This window comes from Echinops telfairi, unplaced genomic scaffold (assembly GCF_000313985.2).
Source record: "Echinops telfairi isolate 266 unplaced genomic scaffold, ASM31398v2 ScPeMD7_7468;HRSCAF=8506_0, whole genome shotgun sequence".
NCBI classification, from domain to species: domain Eukaryota; kingdom Metazoa; phylum Chordata; class Mammalia; order Afrosoricida; family Tenrecidae; genus Echinops; species Echinops telfairi.
Window position 1 is genome coordinate 13764549 of NW_022111369.1, and position 15179 is coordinate 13779727.

Sequence of the window (15179 nt, forward strand, 5' to 3'; positions counted from 1 at the left end):
GCTAACTGCAAGGTGAGTGGTTCGAAGCCAGGAGACACTCTGAGGGAGAAAGATGAGGCTTCCTGCTTCTGTAAATATTTACAGCCCTAGAAATGTGCTCTGTCTTTTAGGGTCTCTATGAATCAGAATCAACTAGATAGCATTGAGTTTGGTTTTATACCTATAAAAATTCTCAATCATAAAAAGCCATTTTATGTGTAGAATAGACTTAGCAGATATTTTTATAGTCTCTGAGAAAGACAGAAAGTCTTATAAAGTATCGGTGCTTACCAAAGTCTAACCTTGACCAGAAGTTGACCTCTGCTTCCCTATCACTTTGGACCAGGGCTGCAGTCGGGCTTTCTTCCCTGACAGTCTGGAGTGAGGTGGCTTTCCTCTTTGGAGCTCTGCTCAATGCCCCAAGGACCCCATGGCAGCAGCTCAATGCTTTCCAAATTCTGCCTCCAAATGGAATGTTGCTCGGTATCCAATTACGAGCTGTTGGGCCTTCAGAAATGTCTGAAGAACTGGTCTTTCAATGATGGGACAAGTGAGCTGTTCCTGAGATCAAACAGAATCCTTCTGATTTGATGGTACTATTTTTACCAAAAAGGGCCTACTCGTAGAGTACTTTGCCCTGAGGCCTCTCCATCACTACTCATGGGCATGACAATGCCAGTCTGATGAAGCGCATTAGAAAAGTCTTGACAGCAGGTCTGCTTAGCCTTCCTTAAAAAACTAGTTGCTGGGCTCTTACATAATTTTTTTGTTGTCCTTATTAGAATTACTGTTACAAAAGCCACTGTTGAATACCAAAAAGATGTTATAAGGCTGCTAAAAGAAAACCTGAGAAGAAGCCAACAGATCCAAGATACCTCAAGTAAGTATTAAATAAAAACATTTTTAGATCCTTACCATTGTAAATTTCAATAGACTATACATTGTGAGGATTAGTACTATTATCAAGGGGCTTCAAAGAGTTGGTGTAAAAATTCCATCATTTTTCAATTCTATCTTTCCGTGACCTTTTTGAAGACCCTCAGTATATGTAACAGTCTAGGGCAGTGGTTCTCAACCTTTCTAATGCCGCAACCCTTTAATATAGGTCCTCGTGTTGTGGTGACCCCCCCAACCATAGAATTATTTTTGTTGCTACTTCATAACTGTAATTTTACTACTGTTATGAATTGGGTGACCCCTGTGAACGGGTCGTTCAAACCACAGGTTGAGAACGACAGGTTGGTGGAATTTTTACACCAACTAGAGTGAACTAATTGTAGCTAAAGTTGCATAACAGTATAAGGTGCTGCTAGAAGGCTATGGGTGAAAATGAAAGCCCAAAAGTCATTTGCAGAATTCCTATGTGGACTAAGCCTCCATTGAATTTCTTCCGACTATTGACCAGGAATGTAAATAGTCTTGCCCTCAAACCAGGTGCATTGGGAAGTGAATTACTTCTATATCCTCACCACCAACAACAACCCAGGGGGTGCAATCTCACGTAGGGCCTACTTGAGTATGTCCCTTGCTTGATGGAGATCATAGTTACTGCGCGTCAAATAGGCACGAGTCGTGTCTTGGCTGCTTCCAGAAAGCCCCACCAACCAGTATTGCAAGCTCATCTGTCAAACCAAATATGTGTGTCTCAGTCATGGCCTCCAACCTGGCTTCACGTGCTCCACCGCTAACTAGGGTGTATTTATCTGCACCCACTATGTTTTTGTGACAGTTTTCTTTAACCTCCCATGTCCTTTATAATACCCTAAGCAAACCGTTGGACACCATTTTGACCTTGGGCCAATAGTCTCTCTGATCCATATGACCTGTCTCTGTAGTTTATCATGGCCATGTCCCATTTAACACTTAATGTTAATTTTAAATTAAAAAAAAAGAAAGAGCATTATCTCGATCTAAATACCAGATTGTAGGAATTCAGAAAGTGTAGATGGTCCAGGGGTACAAAAAGCCAACAAATAAAGCCAACTATGAAAAGAAAGGGGGTGGGGGGTGCAGCTCTTGTAAAGTGAAATAATTCACTAATTTGGAAAGAACATTTTACAGGTTTAGTCTAAGCAAAATATGTTTACATGTACCTCTGCAACCATTGGATGACTGCAAACGGGTACCGTATATACTCGAGTATAAGCTGACCCGAATATCAACCGAGGCACCTAATTTTACCACAAAAACTGCATTAAAATGCTGAAAAACTCGGCTTATTCATGAGTATATACAGTAACTTCTCCTGGTAAAACACTTGTCGTAGTCTCCAAAATTAAAGTACTTTCAAACAAAAGAGTTGATCAAAACTGACTTTTGAGATCTACTAAGCCTTTTAGTAAATTCAAGATAATGGGGCCAGTTCAAACAGTTAAGGTGACTGATTTTGGGCATTCTAAAGGGTGATCTTAATAGATTTCCTCAACCCAGGGTAATCACAAGGCTTATCAATCATAAAGAAGTCTTAAGAAAACTGAAACTGCATCATTAAGGAAACGACCAGGAAAGTTGCACCAAGCAGTTTTTTTCCATCACAACCATGTACCTGCTCACTTTCTGGGGTAGCAAGGACTGTCCTGTGAGAATTCTTTGGGAAACCTTGCCCCATCCACCTAACACCTGGTCCTGACTCTTGTGACATCGTTTATGTTCCAAGCGCTCACAGAACATTTCAAAGGAACACAACTTGAGTCTAAGGGTGCCAGAGTTATAGTGCTGATGTGAAATAAGTTGAGAAGTACAAAATTGTATGGAGATGATCAGAGGTACGGAAACACTGCTTTCAGTAGTGTACAGACCTAGATGGAAGGTCTATTGAAAACTAGCTTCACATTGTGATATTCTTGTTTAGTAAATGCTTCTGTGATTTTATAGCAATGCATTCTTACCTGCCCTCATCTTGTGCAGAATGCTTTTTCTTTTTTAATCATTTTATTGGGGGCTCTTACAACTCTTCTAACACCCCGTCCGTCCATCGTGTCAGGCACATTTGTACATCTGTTGCCATCATCCTTTCCAAAACATTTTCTATTTGAGCCCTTGGTATAAGCGCCTCTTTTCCTCACCCTCCCACCCTCATGAATCCTCCATCAATTATATATTGTTACTATTATTTCATATCTTACACTGTCCATTGTCTGCCTTCACCCACATTTCTGTTATCCATCCCCTTCGTGGGGAAGGGGGACTAGTTATCCAACCTTGTAATGGGTCCCCCCCCCACCTTTTTCTCCCTTCCCCCTCCCCAACCAGGATGCTTTCTAAAGATGGGTCTTATCTTTATGTATCTATCGTCATGAAAAAGGCCAGTAATTTTTATTTAAGAGGAAACCGTGCTACTTTATTAAAATACTGAGTTTTATTTCACATGTATATTTTTGTCTCCTCACCATTTCTATTGGTCTGACCACTGCTAGTATCCTGTCCTATCACAACATTCTGCACATACTTAGGACCAAGCGAAGGGTGGAGTTCCATCTTTACAAACTACACCGGCATCTCAACAACACATTCTTGGCGAAGGAACCTGGACAGCATGTATCAGCCGCGGCAGGGAACGTTCTCACTCTGCATTATGAAAAAGGATGGCCAGATAGCAACTGTTACCGAAATGAAATAAGATGGAAATTTTAACAAACTGTAAACTATGTTCTTAAAGAGACATCTTCCTGCCAGAGATCTTGAGTAGCCTCCTGGTCAGTGGTCCGGAAACAGTTCTTCACACAATTGATGAATCTGGCTTCCACTTAGGAAGAGACCCACTCTTCTGTACTTGCTTGCATTTTTGCTTTAATGTCTTCTACAGAACTACGTCCTTTCGGTGTTTTGGGGGAGTTTTTCCTGTATTTTGAAGCATTCTTGACCTTTGAATCTTGGTGTTGATGGGTTTGGGTCTTTTCCATTCTGGTTTGATATGTGAGCATTTGGGGCCAAACTATCACATATAGATTTCTTCCCTGCAGCTTTTCTTCACTATCATCGTCATCATTTCCTTCAGCTGCAAGTTTTACTTTTTTCTGTGGACACTCGGTACTGCTTCTGTGGGCAGACTGCTTTCCCAGTAGGCTTAAAGGTTTCACCTCCTCCTCCTCCTATCATCTGACTCTCCATCTTCCTCCGTGGCTACGAGATGCTGTCCGCTAACAAGGACAGGCCCTGAGCCACCCTTTGCCCCTGAGACCACTGGTGGTCTCATTTCAAAGCCCCCAAAGGAGACCAGGTGGCTGGGCAGACATTGTCAAAGTTGCCCGTGTTCCTTTAATTGGGCTGCCTTTGTAATTCATTGCCTCTGTTTCACCAACATGCAGTTCGTCCTTTGCACCAGCACCTAAACTGGCTGTCCGGAAAGATAACTGCTGCTCATTTTCATCATTGTCCACCTTAAAGTGGTCATCGTTGTTGACCTTTAGTTCAAACCGGAATTATCGTTTGGGGGGCCTCAGGGAGGTTGTGTGCATATCCATCAAATCTTCCATGGGGTGCTACCCACTTCAGTGAGAGAAAGGAGGACAGGTAAATCACTGCCGTCGCTGTGACAGCAGCGCACGGGGAGCCCAATAATTCTTAAATGCAGCACGGAGGTATACTGATATAGTAGGTGTTGGCCATTATTTAGAAATTATGCTAGTTTTATTGTTTCATTGTGGTGAAAATTATATAGTATATAATAACCAACTGCCAGTTAAATAAATGTGTGCTGCATGCTGGAGCTTTGATGGCTTATTGGTTGTGTGTTGGGCTGTGGTCCTCAAGGTCCGCAGTTCAAAACCACCAGCAGCTCCTCAGGAAGAAGGCGGAGGCGGGGCTTCCTGTTCCCATGAGCAGTTAAGCGCCTCCTATGTAGTCGCTATGAGTCACGTCGACTCTGGCAGTGGGCTGGGTTTTGGCTTGGTTTGTGCTGCGTACTTCTGACACACCAACCAACTCGCCGAGAGAATCCTACCCTCACTCCAGGCTGTGGGAGTGTTTTCCGGGGGGTGCTGGAATGATTCAGGGAGGCTGAATAAGCAGATACCTATATTTGTCCTGGATTAGGATAACATTTTTAAGTATCGGGAGATGCTGAAAATTTTATTTTTTTCCTGAAGAAGAGGGAAGCACGCCAAATAAATTTGGAACCCTATTCTAGAGGGACTTCCCCAACCCCGAGGGTTGCTTCTACCGCAGCCCTGGTCAGAGACCTCAGGCCTGGAATCGCATTAGCTGCGGGACGTTAGCAGAGCTTAGTGGTGGAGTGAGCTTCAGGACTGCGCGTCAGGCATGGAAGGTGGCGGAAGGGGAGTGCCCGATGGCTTGAAGGGAGACGGTGCGTGAGATGTTCCGATTCTGTGGTAACAACTGCATTTGAAAACACTTCATTTTGAACATTGAAAGTGATTTCTGTGCGCGTTTGCCTCTCACAGTGCTATCAGAAAACGTCGAGCCTCAGGCTGTAACTAAAGCCATCACCTGCGGGGGTGGCAGTGGCATTGTACAGAGCACGCAAGTGCTCATCTGGAAAAGTGAGCACATGAAACTGGAAAGTGAGGTCTCCAAGTTGAAGCAGAGAAATGAGCAGCTGATGAAGCAGCAGAATGAGCTGCGGAGGTAAGCCCTTCCCGCAGCGGTGTGCTGATGGCTGTTCCCCGGGGCCGCTGACCAGCAGGTGCCTGCTCTCCCCCAGCCGGCCTATTTTGACTTACTTTAAACTCGACTAAGAATTAGAACCTAAACAAAGACGTTGGAGGACCAGCTTAAATAAACCCAAGTCCGTGAGACTTTACAAAAGAGAGCCCCTAAGTTTCTTTGACATAGCCTGCTTCCCTTATAATCAGATCTAACAAACTTAATTATTAAAATTGGTTCAGAGATCTCTACTTGTGATACAATGGAAGAAAAGTTGACATCAAACAGATAATATAAATAACTACTGCAATAAATCCTATTTTAAAAACAAATAGGATCTGGTGAGAGCATTTAATAAGAGATGAAGCCTTATCTAGATTTGTGTGCTGGAGAACAGGTGATTAAGAAACTAATAGAGTAAATCTGAAAAGTCAGGAGAAATCAGGCTCATTGAAAGGAGAGAAGGCCAAGCTTTCTAAGTTAAGGTCGAGGCGTTTAATCAGGAAGAATAACCAGTTGGTGGAACTGAAAGATGCCGTGGACGTGACCCCGGGTAGAATTTGAGATGGAGATGCCGAGGTCACTGGGTCCAGAGTGCACAGGGCCTTCGAGATCATCGTTAAGCTGTATGGCATCCTAAATGCACTGGAAGCCAACAGAGGATTTTGATGAGGCCAGATAGCGTTTTGACCCCTTGCATGTTATGAGGCAACCCAACCAAGAAGCTATTTATAATATTCCCGGGAAAGTTTTGGCATGGACTAGAGTAGTGCTGATGCAGGTCGCGATACGGAAATGAATTTGGCACACATTTCTGATGCTATATCAACGCCGTGCTAAATTAAGAAGAGCGGAAACTTAGGGTTGCTTCCCAGGTTCCTGTCAGGAAGAACTGAACGAATGAATGCTGGTAGCATTTCCTGTCAGAAACAAGACTCTGTAGTCTAGAAAAGTGCATCCAAGATTCTTGTCCCGAGGAAGTTAATGTATTAAAGTATCATAGTAAAGTTCCGTGAGATAAACCACTCTGGATATCATTCGTGTATACTCGGCTGTTCCAGATGACGTAGTCGGGGGATGTACTGCGGCACTTTCGTTGGTGTTGAACTGTTCCATTTTCGGAACTCTGGAAATGGTCCGAACAGGAAGCATTAGCTTGCAATTTAACTGATGTGCATACGTTTCAAAATTAACCCATCTGACGGTTTACTTTTCTCCTCCCTAAATTCAAGCAACAATCTTCGTCTTTCTAAAGAGATCAAAACATGGAAAGAAAGAACCATTATAAGAGAAGCTCCAAAAGAAGTCACTTATGAAAATTCCCCAAAGTCTCCTAAAGTGCCCAGAACGCCTTCTAAAAACAGACAGAATACTCCTTCACAGTGTAAGGAGCGGAATTCACAGGAATCGCCGAAATCCTGGTTTTTTGATAGCCGATCAAAGTCTTTTCCAACAGCTCATCCAGTTCGCTATTTTGATAACTCAAGTTTAGGCCTTTGCCCAGGTAGGTAATACATTGGTTATTTGGATAAAGATGTTAACTCATGTGTAGCACATGGGCCCAAAGGGCAAGTTTAAGGGAGAGGAAGTACTTCAGTAAGTGGTAGCCTTCATATGCTGTCCCCCAGTAAAAAGTCAGTTTCACCAGAGATCTAAGTGAAATCTTTATTTTGTGCTTAAACACTCAGCTTTCCCCTATAAAGAGACAAACCTCTTTCGTAAACAGGACATTACCCTACAAACTATTTTACTTAAAATGCCTTTCTAACCAACGCATTCACCAGCTTGCGTTATTTACTCAATACGTTATTCAGTCAGGAAATGTTTTGGAGCCCCTGCTAAGGGTCACATCACTGCAGGGGTAGCATTGCCCTGCCTCACGGACTTGACAGGCGAGTGAGAGATGCAGACTCTAGTCGGGTAGTCGGAAGAGGAAAGTTGTAGCAGTGTAAAAGGTGGTGAGGGCGTACAGTATGTGTGAGCAGATTGAGAATGGCTTCCTTGGGGTAGGAAGACACTGCCCTCAGTTGATTCCAACTCACCGTGACCCAGGAGGGCAGAGTAGAACTGCTTCCTAGGTTTTCCAAGACTACATCTTCATGGAAGCAGGCTACCTGGTCTTTCTCCCCTAGAGCAGGTGGTGGATTCGAGCCACCAGCTTTTGAGTTAGGAGCCCAGTGTCTAACCTACAGTGTCACCAGGGCTCCAGCTTACCAAAGAAGGCAGGGAAACGCACTGTCAGCAGCTGAAACAGCCGCATTCCTGGGGAGGAGGGAAAATGATGGGGGTGGAGGATGTCAGCAAGACCAGAGAGGGAGATACGATCCAGACAAGCTTGCCTGAGATTGTAGAATGTTCACTGTGTCTTGTGAGCAAAGAGGAAACCCCTGACAGATTTTACAGGAGTAGAAAGCCTCGTCTTTCTCCCATGGAGCAGCTGGTGATTTTGAACTGCTGACCTTGTGGTTAGCAGCCCAACGTGTAACCATTACCCCACCAGGGCTCCTGCTCCTGACAGATTTTAAAGAGCTGGTGAGCAGGGGAGTCTGATGAGGTATAAATTCAGAAAATCACCTCAATCAACACGTGGTGGGCGAAAGTTGGTAGCAGTAGTTTAAGCAAGATGTGATACTAGCTTGGACTCAGCAGGTGTGGTAGAGAAATCAAATCAGCGGTGCTGAGGGCCTGGCCTGTGGGGAGGAAAGAGTGGGAGGTGCCAGGATCACCCTGAGTTCTGCAAGGTGCTGTCCAGAGATGCCAGGAGGACTGCAGGGAAAGAAAGCCACGTAGCATCCCCTTTCTTAGCTTTCTCCCCATAAAGCATTTATTGTGTGCCCTGGTGTGCATTGTCCCAGGCTGAGGCTGTTAAAAAGAATTATTTATGCACCTTGAACTCTTTGTGACCATGTTTGTGCCTGTCAGCATCACCCTATCGTTCTGAAGCCGCAAAAGTGGACGCCAAGCTTGTGAATCATTGAAAGCTTTGCACAAAGGTTGCCAAGCTTTATGAGCACTGAACTTTGTGACGAAAATGAAGTCAGTCCATTCTCCACGCAGAAACCAGATCCTTTGGCAAGCTCTTAGGGACATAGCAAGGCACCAAACCATTTAGAAAATTGGTTTGCCCTACTGTCTTCCTTGAGAGCTTTCCACTGTGTGGGTCCTTACGCAGAATTTCTGATGCAACACACAATTATTTTAGAAGAGTTTTGAAAAGGTGAGAAACTTATAATCACCTCTGATTTTATCTAATGGTGGCAGAGGCATGTGCTAATCTAAACTGCAAATAAAAATGCCTACTGCTTTTTACTACTATGTAGCTCTCTCTGCCTGCCACTGTTTGGGGGAAATAAAGGAATGGGCTAGAGCAGTGGTTCTCCACTTACCTCACGCCGCGGCCCTTTCATACAGTTCCTCACGTTGTGTTGACCCCCTTCATCACTGTAATTTTGCTACTGTTATGAATCGTAATGTAAATATCTGATATGCAGAATGTATTTTCATTGTTATAAATTGAACATAATTAAAGCATAGTGATTAATCACAAAAGCAATATGTAATTATATACTGTGAAATATTTATTTCTAATTACAAATAAACGAAATTTTGTCTAGAAGCATGGTATAGCATGGGTAACAGTCTTAACATAACAACAGTAAGCTACGTTGCTCCATTGTGCAACAGTATGCATAAAAAGCCAATGTCAGTGTGAAGGTTGAGATAGCTTCCTTCTCACCAGATCAGTACATCTGCAAGTGGGCGGACCCGCCTGGAGATGGATAGAGGAGCGGTGTCTGGGTTCCTAAGACATCGGAAATATATGAAATACATGTTTTCCGATGGTCTTAGGCAACCCCTGTTAAAGGGTCGTTCGACCTCCAAAAGGGTCACAATCCACAGGTTGAGAACCAGTGGGCTTGAGGAATCTGTTAATCAAACACCTGTCAATTCAGAATTAAAGAAGATAGTCCCAGCTTAACTTAATAAACATATTAATGGAGAATTTTTAATTTCCAAACTGTATATTTACTTTTAATGGTAAAGAAAATAATCTTAATAATCTCAACAAATTAAGCTATTTGCAAAGATCAGTTATGCTAAATTAACTTTTAAGAATGTAAACTTAAAATTAATATTTTTATAGCTACTGCTGAAATGGATTTTAAAGGCTGAAGAAAGTTTTCCAAAAATGACAATGTTCTCGATGTACATAATATTTAACACACCAGGGTTTTTTTCTTCCCTAAAAATAGGGTGAAAGAAATTTGAAATCTGTTTAATTTGCTTTGAATCTCAAATAAACTAATTTCAGATAGATTTTAATACTATATCTACACTTAAATGTTTTCTAACAGAAACAGTTGTTTATTTTTGCAACCATCTTATAATGGATTTTTGTCCTAATTTTTTCATTTTCTGAGACAATAGAAAATGAGCGTTTCAAACTCTGATGAACGGAAATACACCTATTTCAGTGAGCAGACTCACTGAAACTGACAATCCCAGTGCCCTGGTTCATTCCCTAGCTCTTTCCTGCCCTGACAACTTTTTCCCCTCCAGTTGTACTTGGGGAGGGGGTTGGAGAGAGAGAGTGATTGTGTGTGTGTGTGTATGTGTGTAAATAATATAGGCTTTCTTTTCTCTCCTTCACAGAGGAACACACCATCGGGGCAGAGAACGTGGCCCCTCCGCCAGATCCCTGGCGCACCTCTTCCGGAAAAGAGAAGCCCGAGTGCACAACACAGTAATTCCTCGGCCCCGGGGCGGCTGGTCGGCGTCCAGTGTCCGGGCAGCAGTGCGACCGTCCAACTTCATTCACGTCTGTTTTCCTGTCACCATTAGAACAGGAAGATCAAGGAATTGTAAATTAACTTCCCGGAAATTAAGAGCAGTGATGTCAGTGCCTTCCTAAATGTAGTAATGCTTTAGAAGTGGAAAGATTTTATTATTTATATATTTTATAAAGAATAAAGTTATTGAAGGAATCCTCCAGTCTTTCCATGTATTCATGCATGTGTACATTTTTATTCAGATAATGCCATGCACTTATTACTGAGGCAATTCCAAAGCTTAAGGCATTAACAGAAGACATCACTTTACTAAAGAACTTATAAATGCTTTTAGTGTCGTGCACATTGAATAAATGTGACTCACAACCTGGGTGATATTAATGGCGACTTGGCAGGGTGGTCAGGGTGTTTTGCTCTCATTGAGTTTGGCGATTTTCTCTGAAACTACATGGATCGGACAGGTCACAGCCGGTTCTCTCCACTGGTGTGTGCTCTGTCCCACAGCTCGCTCTGCTTTACAGCTGGGTTCTATAATCCCGGACAGTGGCCTCCATAGTCAGTGCTCGTGCGTATGCGGTCTATTACGGAAGTTAACAGCTTCCAAGTGAAATGAGAAGTGCTCGGAATACAGATGTTCGGTCAGGACAAGCTGCTTCCTCCACAGTGGGGAGCCGAGTCCTTAGTTGCCTGTCGGTAGCCTGGAAGCTCTGCTGAAACCCGCTCACTTGTGTGACCCTCCTGACATTTGAAATACCGGTGACTTGGCTTCCAGCATCACAGCACCACCACTCCGCCACAGGACAGCAACTGACCGACCAGTGGTGGGGGTTGGTTCCTGAGAGTCATTAACTTTGCCAAACCACCTAACCAGGGTGGCTGTGGAGATTTCAGCTGCAGCGCTAGCTGGGGCAGGGGTAGAAGTCTGATGACTACGAGGAAACAACAAATCATTAGTCTGCTGCCACTTCCCTAGCCACTGTGCTGTCCAAACCTCCATTGCCACCCTGGTTACGTGGTCTGGCAAAGTATTGACCTCCACCACCATTAGGGCCAGAGTGGCTGCCTCCAAAGTTCCCACCCTTCGTTGGTCGGAGGTGCGAAGATTGTGGTTACTGCTGAAAATCACTGTAGCTCCCACTACCTCCAAATTGCTTCCATCATTCCCAAATCCATTATAGCCATCTCCACAGCCGTCCTATCTACCACCACCAAGGCTGTCACCAAAGTTCACCTGAAATTTCCTCCATGACCAAAGTTGACATTCCCACCAGAACCACCTCCCCAGCCACCATCGAAGTTTCCAGAACCTCTGTGGCTAGAAGAGGCACTGGCTGTCTTGCTTTGACAGGGCTTTCCCACTTCACAGTTGTGTCCCTTCACAGAATGATATGTCGGAATGACAATCTTATCCGCAGAGTCATGGGCATCAGGATTCTTTCAATACCCAAGCACAAAACCAGGCATCAAATCCACCCAAAACCTGCTATCATCAATTCTGACTCATCAACTCAACGAAGCTTTGCCTTTCTACTCAAGAAAATGCCCCTCAGAAATTACAGTGTACGATCCACTGGCCAGAAGTGCATTGCGTAGCCAACGCTTGGCAACCAGGGAAGGACCCTGGTGGAGCTGGCGGGAACTTTTGGACGGCGATCTACGAGGTTGGTAGCTCAAACCCACCAGTCTCTCCAAGGGAGAAAGATGAGACTATCTGCTCCTACAATGATTGACAGCCTCAGAAACCCAAAGGGGCACGCCTACTCCATCCTACAGGGTCACTGTGCCTTAGAATCAACCCAATGGCAGTGGATGGTGCAGGATGTGGACGCTTTTGCTTTCCAGCCTTCTGATAAACAGCCAGAGGCAAGTGGGTTGAAAAGGGTGAGAGGATGCACACAACCCACGCTGTCTGCTCACGCACCTGTCCGTTAAAGTACAGGTTACTAGCCGAACCCAGAAAACTCAAAAACTACTTTTCATCCCATCTCTTCTTTTAAGCAAAACTTAGAGTTTTTCTTTCTTCTCTAGCTTATTTCCATTCTCTTCAGCCCAAGGATCCAGAAAGAGTACCTTCTCCCAAGGCACTCTTGCCTTCTGCAGCTTCACACTGGGACAGGGTGCACAGTCCCCCGTCTGCAGCCCACTCCCCAGGAAGGTTGGGACGCCCGCATTCTGCCGTGAAAGGTGTATCAGGGTTCAATGGGGCCGATGGTGACAAAATGCAAGAGGGCTTCCAAAAGTTTGTGGAAAATGGAATGGAAACAAAGGAGGTTTGTTTCACAAACTTTTGAAGCCCCTTCACAACAACAGTTAGTTTAAACAAAGAATTTTCTTCTCAACAAAACCCACGCCTAACATCAGGAAGGCTCAGAACCTTCAGTGGCCTGGGATCCTTCCAGTATGTTGCTGCAACTTTTCACCTACAGTGTCTCCAGGCCTAAAAGTCAACTCACTGCCATCGAGTTGACTCCCACTGACAGCGAGCCTAGGCTAAAACTGCCCCCATGGGTGGCCGAGCCTGTCCTTCAAGGGAGTAGAAAGCCTTGTCTTTGTCCCACTGAACTGGGCTGGTGGTTGAGCTGATGACCTTGAGGTTAGCCACCCAACTTGTAACCACCATACCACCAGTGTAACCCTTGGGCCTTATGGGGCCAATGGCCAAAAGGTTGGTGGTTGAAAGCCACCCACAGGCTCCATGGGAGAAAGGCCTGATGAATTGCTTCCCTAAAGATAAACCCATAATGCATCCATAAAGCCCATATAGGACTGAGTAGAACTGCCCCATAGGGTTTTGAGGCTGTCAATCTTTAGGTTGCCTCATCTCCCTCCGGTGGAGTGGGGCAACTGGCTCAAACCACTTGTCCCTCAATTAACACCCCAGCAATTCACCGACTGCACCATCAGGGTTCCTTCCACAAAGATTCCCAAAACAAACAATCCACTGCCATCAAATGAGTTTCTGATGCTGACGTGGTTTATAAGAGGAGATAGCCTCACCTTTCTCTTGTGGAGAGGCTGGTTTGAACCCGTCCTTGCAGTTGGCAGTCTGGAAGCCCCACAGTGCAATTCTCTGTTCCACAAGGTAGCTAGCTATGTGTCGGAATCCACCGCACCCGACAACAACCCTGAAACAGGATACGGTAGCATTTTAGGAGGAAACGAGATCCCAAATTCAAATATAATCAACAGACGCCCATTTATTAACTCTGGTGGCACAGTGGTTTCACTTTGGGCAGCAAACCATAAGATCAGTTCGAAACCACCAGATGCTCTGTGGGAGAAAGATGAGGCTTTCTACTCCTGGAAAGAGGGACAGTCTCAGAAACTGACAGAGGCAGTTCTCTGTTCTATAGGGTCTCCATGAGTCAGAGTAGGCTTGAGGTGGGGAGATGTAGACAAAGACAAACACAAATCATCTGGGCGAGGGATGGTCAACACGAGGTCATGATGGTGATGGAAAAATCTGGCTGCATGCTGCTTAAATCAGGACAGAGAAACAACCTGCCACACAATCAAGTCATCACAGTAGCAGGCAGGACCGCAGAAGCCGACGGACCCTGTGGCCGTGATACACACGCTATTGCACTTGAGAAACGTTTACAGGATTGGTTCTGAGGCCTTTGACCATCTTGGTGCCTGGATTTCCACCACAGACACACTCAGGCGGGAGACAGCCCCTCCCTGGGGCAAACTTTCTGCCTCGGAGCAAAGCTGTTCACAATGGAGGCAGAATCTATGCAGAGACTGAAAATGCATCTAGGGCTCCAACTGTTGTAAACAGTTGCCTTTTGATAGGGAGGCACAGACTAGGGAGTGAGGGGAGCGAAAGTGAAGGAAACCTGTCCACATCCCAAGTGCATTGTGAATTTCCCCGGCGGTGCGAACAGCGCGTGCGCTCAGCGGAGGTTTGTGTGCACACAGAGGGCCCTCGGAAATAAAAACTCGGCAATCCTCGGAAAGAGCAGCCCCGGAAAACCCGAAGGAGCACAATTCTACTCTGATACTCTCGGGGTCGCGAAGCCCACCTGCCAACAAGACCAGAGGGCCAAACCCACCGGCCACTCCGCAGGGGAAAGAAGCTGTCTGCTTCTGTCAGTGCATACTTATAACCTCAGACACCCTGTGCAGGGGCCGGCTTGGGGTCATGGAGCCTGTGGCCATAGCCGTGGGTAGGATTTTGATGATTCTGAATCAACTCCGTGGCAGTGGGTTTAATTTGGTCTGGTTCCACGTCTTATCTCTACTTTGAGCTAGCAGTTCTACCTCAGTTCGCTAGATGGCAGTGCGCACACACATAATCCTGCGCGTCCCCGCCGCCTGGTGGAAGGTCCGCAGGAACCGACCAGCAGGCTGGGAAGGACCTTGAACTACACGTCCCAGCGCGCCCGCCGGACTTCTCGCTGCACAAAGGCTTCCGGTACGTTGCTCGAGCTGGAATCCGCAGGACTCCTTACGAACTCGGCCCTAAAGTAAGATCTCATGATATTTTGTAAATGAAATTTTAAGTGGGGAGAGAGAAGGTTTAACATGTTAGAAGTAGGTCTGGTCTCCGCTTTGCTGACGTCAGCATTAATCTGAACAGTTAGAGCGGGACAAATGTGGAGTTTTCACGAGTTTGAAGCCCTGGCGTCTTCACGAGTGTTTCAAAGTAGCCCGAGAAAGAGGCATTTCGTGTTTTAAGTGAGCGCTGTTTCTTCTTGGTTCGTGAAAATATTTAGATTTTCTGAAAATGCTCAGGTGGTGTCTGCTGATCAAATGTTTACATGTTGATGACAGTGCGTAGAGTAAGAAAGCCAGCGTGGGCCG

The 15179-nt window shown here is 45.2% G+C and overlaps 2 protein-coding genes across 2 annotated transcripts in view; both read left to right on the forward strand.

Moving 5' to 3' along the window:
• Positions 1-10509, forward strand: part of CENPE (centromere protein E) — a 78734-nt gene extending 68225 nt beyond the window's left edge. Inside the window, exons 46-49 of the mRNA XM_045284326.1 lie at positions 762-859; positions 5382-5565; positions 6816-7087; positions 10237-10509. Coding sequence (XP_045140261.1) covers positions 762-859; positions 5382-5565; positions 6816-7087; positions 10237-10331 — 649 coding nt within the window. The 3' untranslated portion in view covers positions 10332-10509. The remainder of the gene's footprint in view (positions 1-761; positions 860-5381; positions 5566-6815; positions 7088-10236) is intronic.
• A 4255-nt stretch (positions 10510-14764) lies between these two features.
• Positions 14765-15179, forward strand: part of BDH2 (3-hydroxybutyrate dehydrogenase 2) — a 34672-nt gene continuing 34257 nt past the window's right edge. The window contains exon 1 of the mRNA XM_004703289.2: positions 14765-14842. The gene's annotated coding sequence lies outside the window, so the exon portion shown is untranslated. The remainder of the gene's footprint in view (positions 14843-15179) is intronic.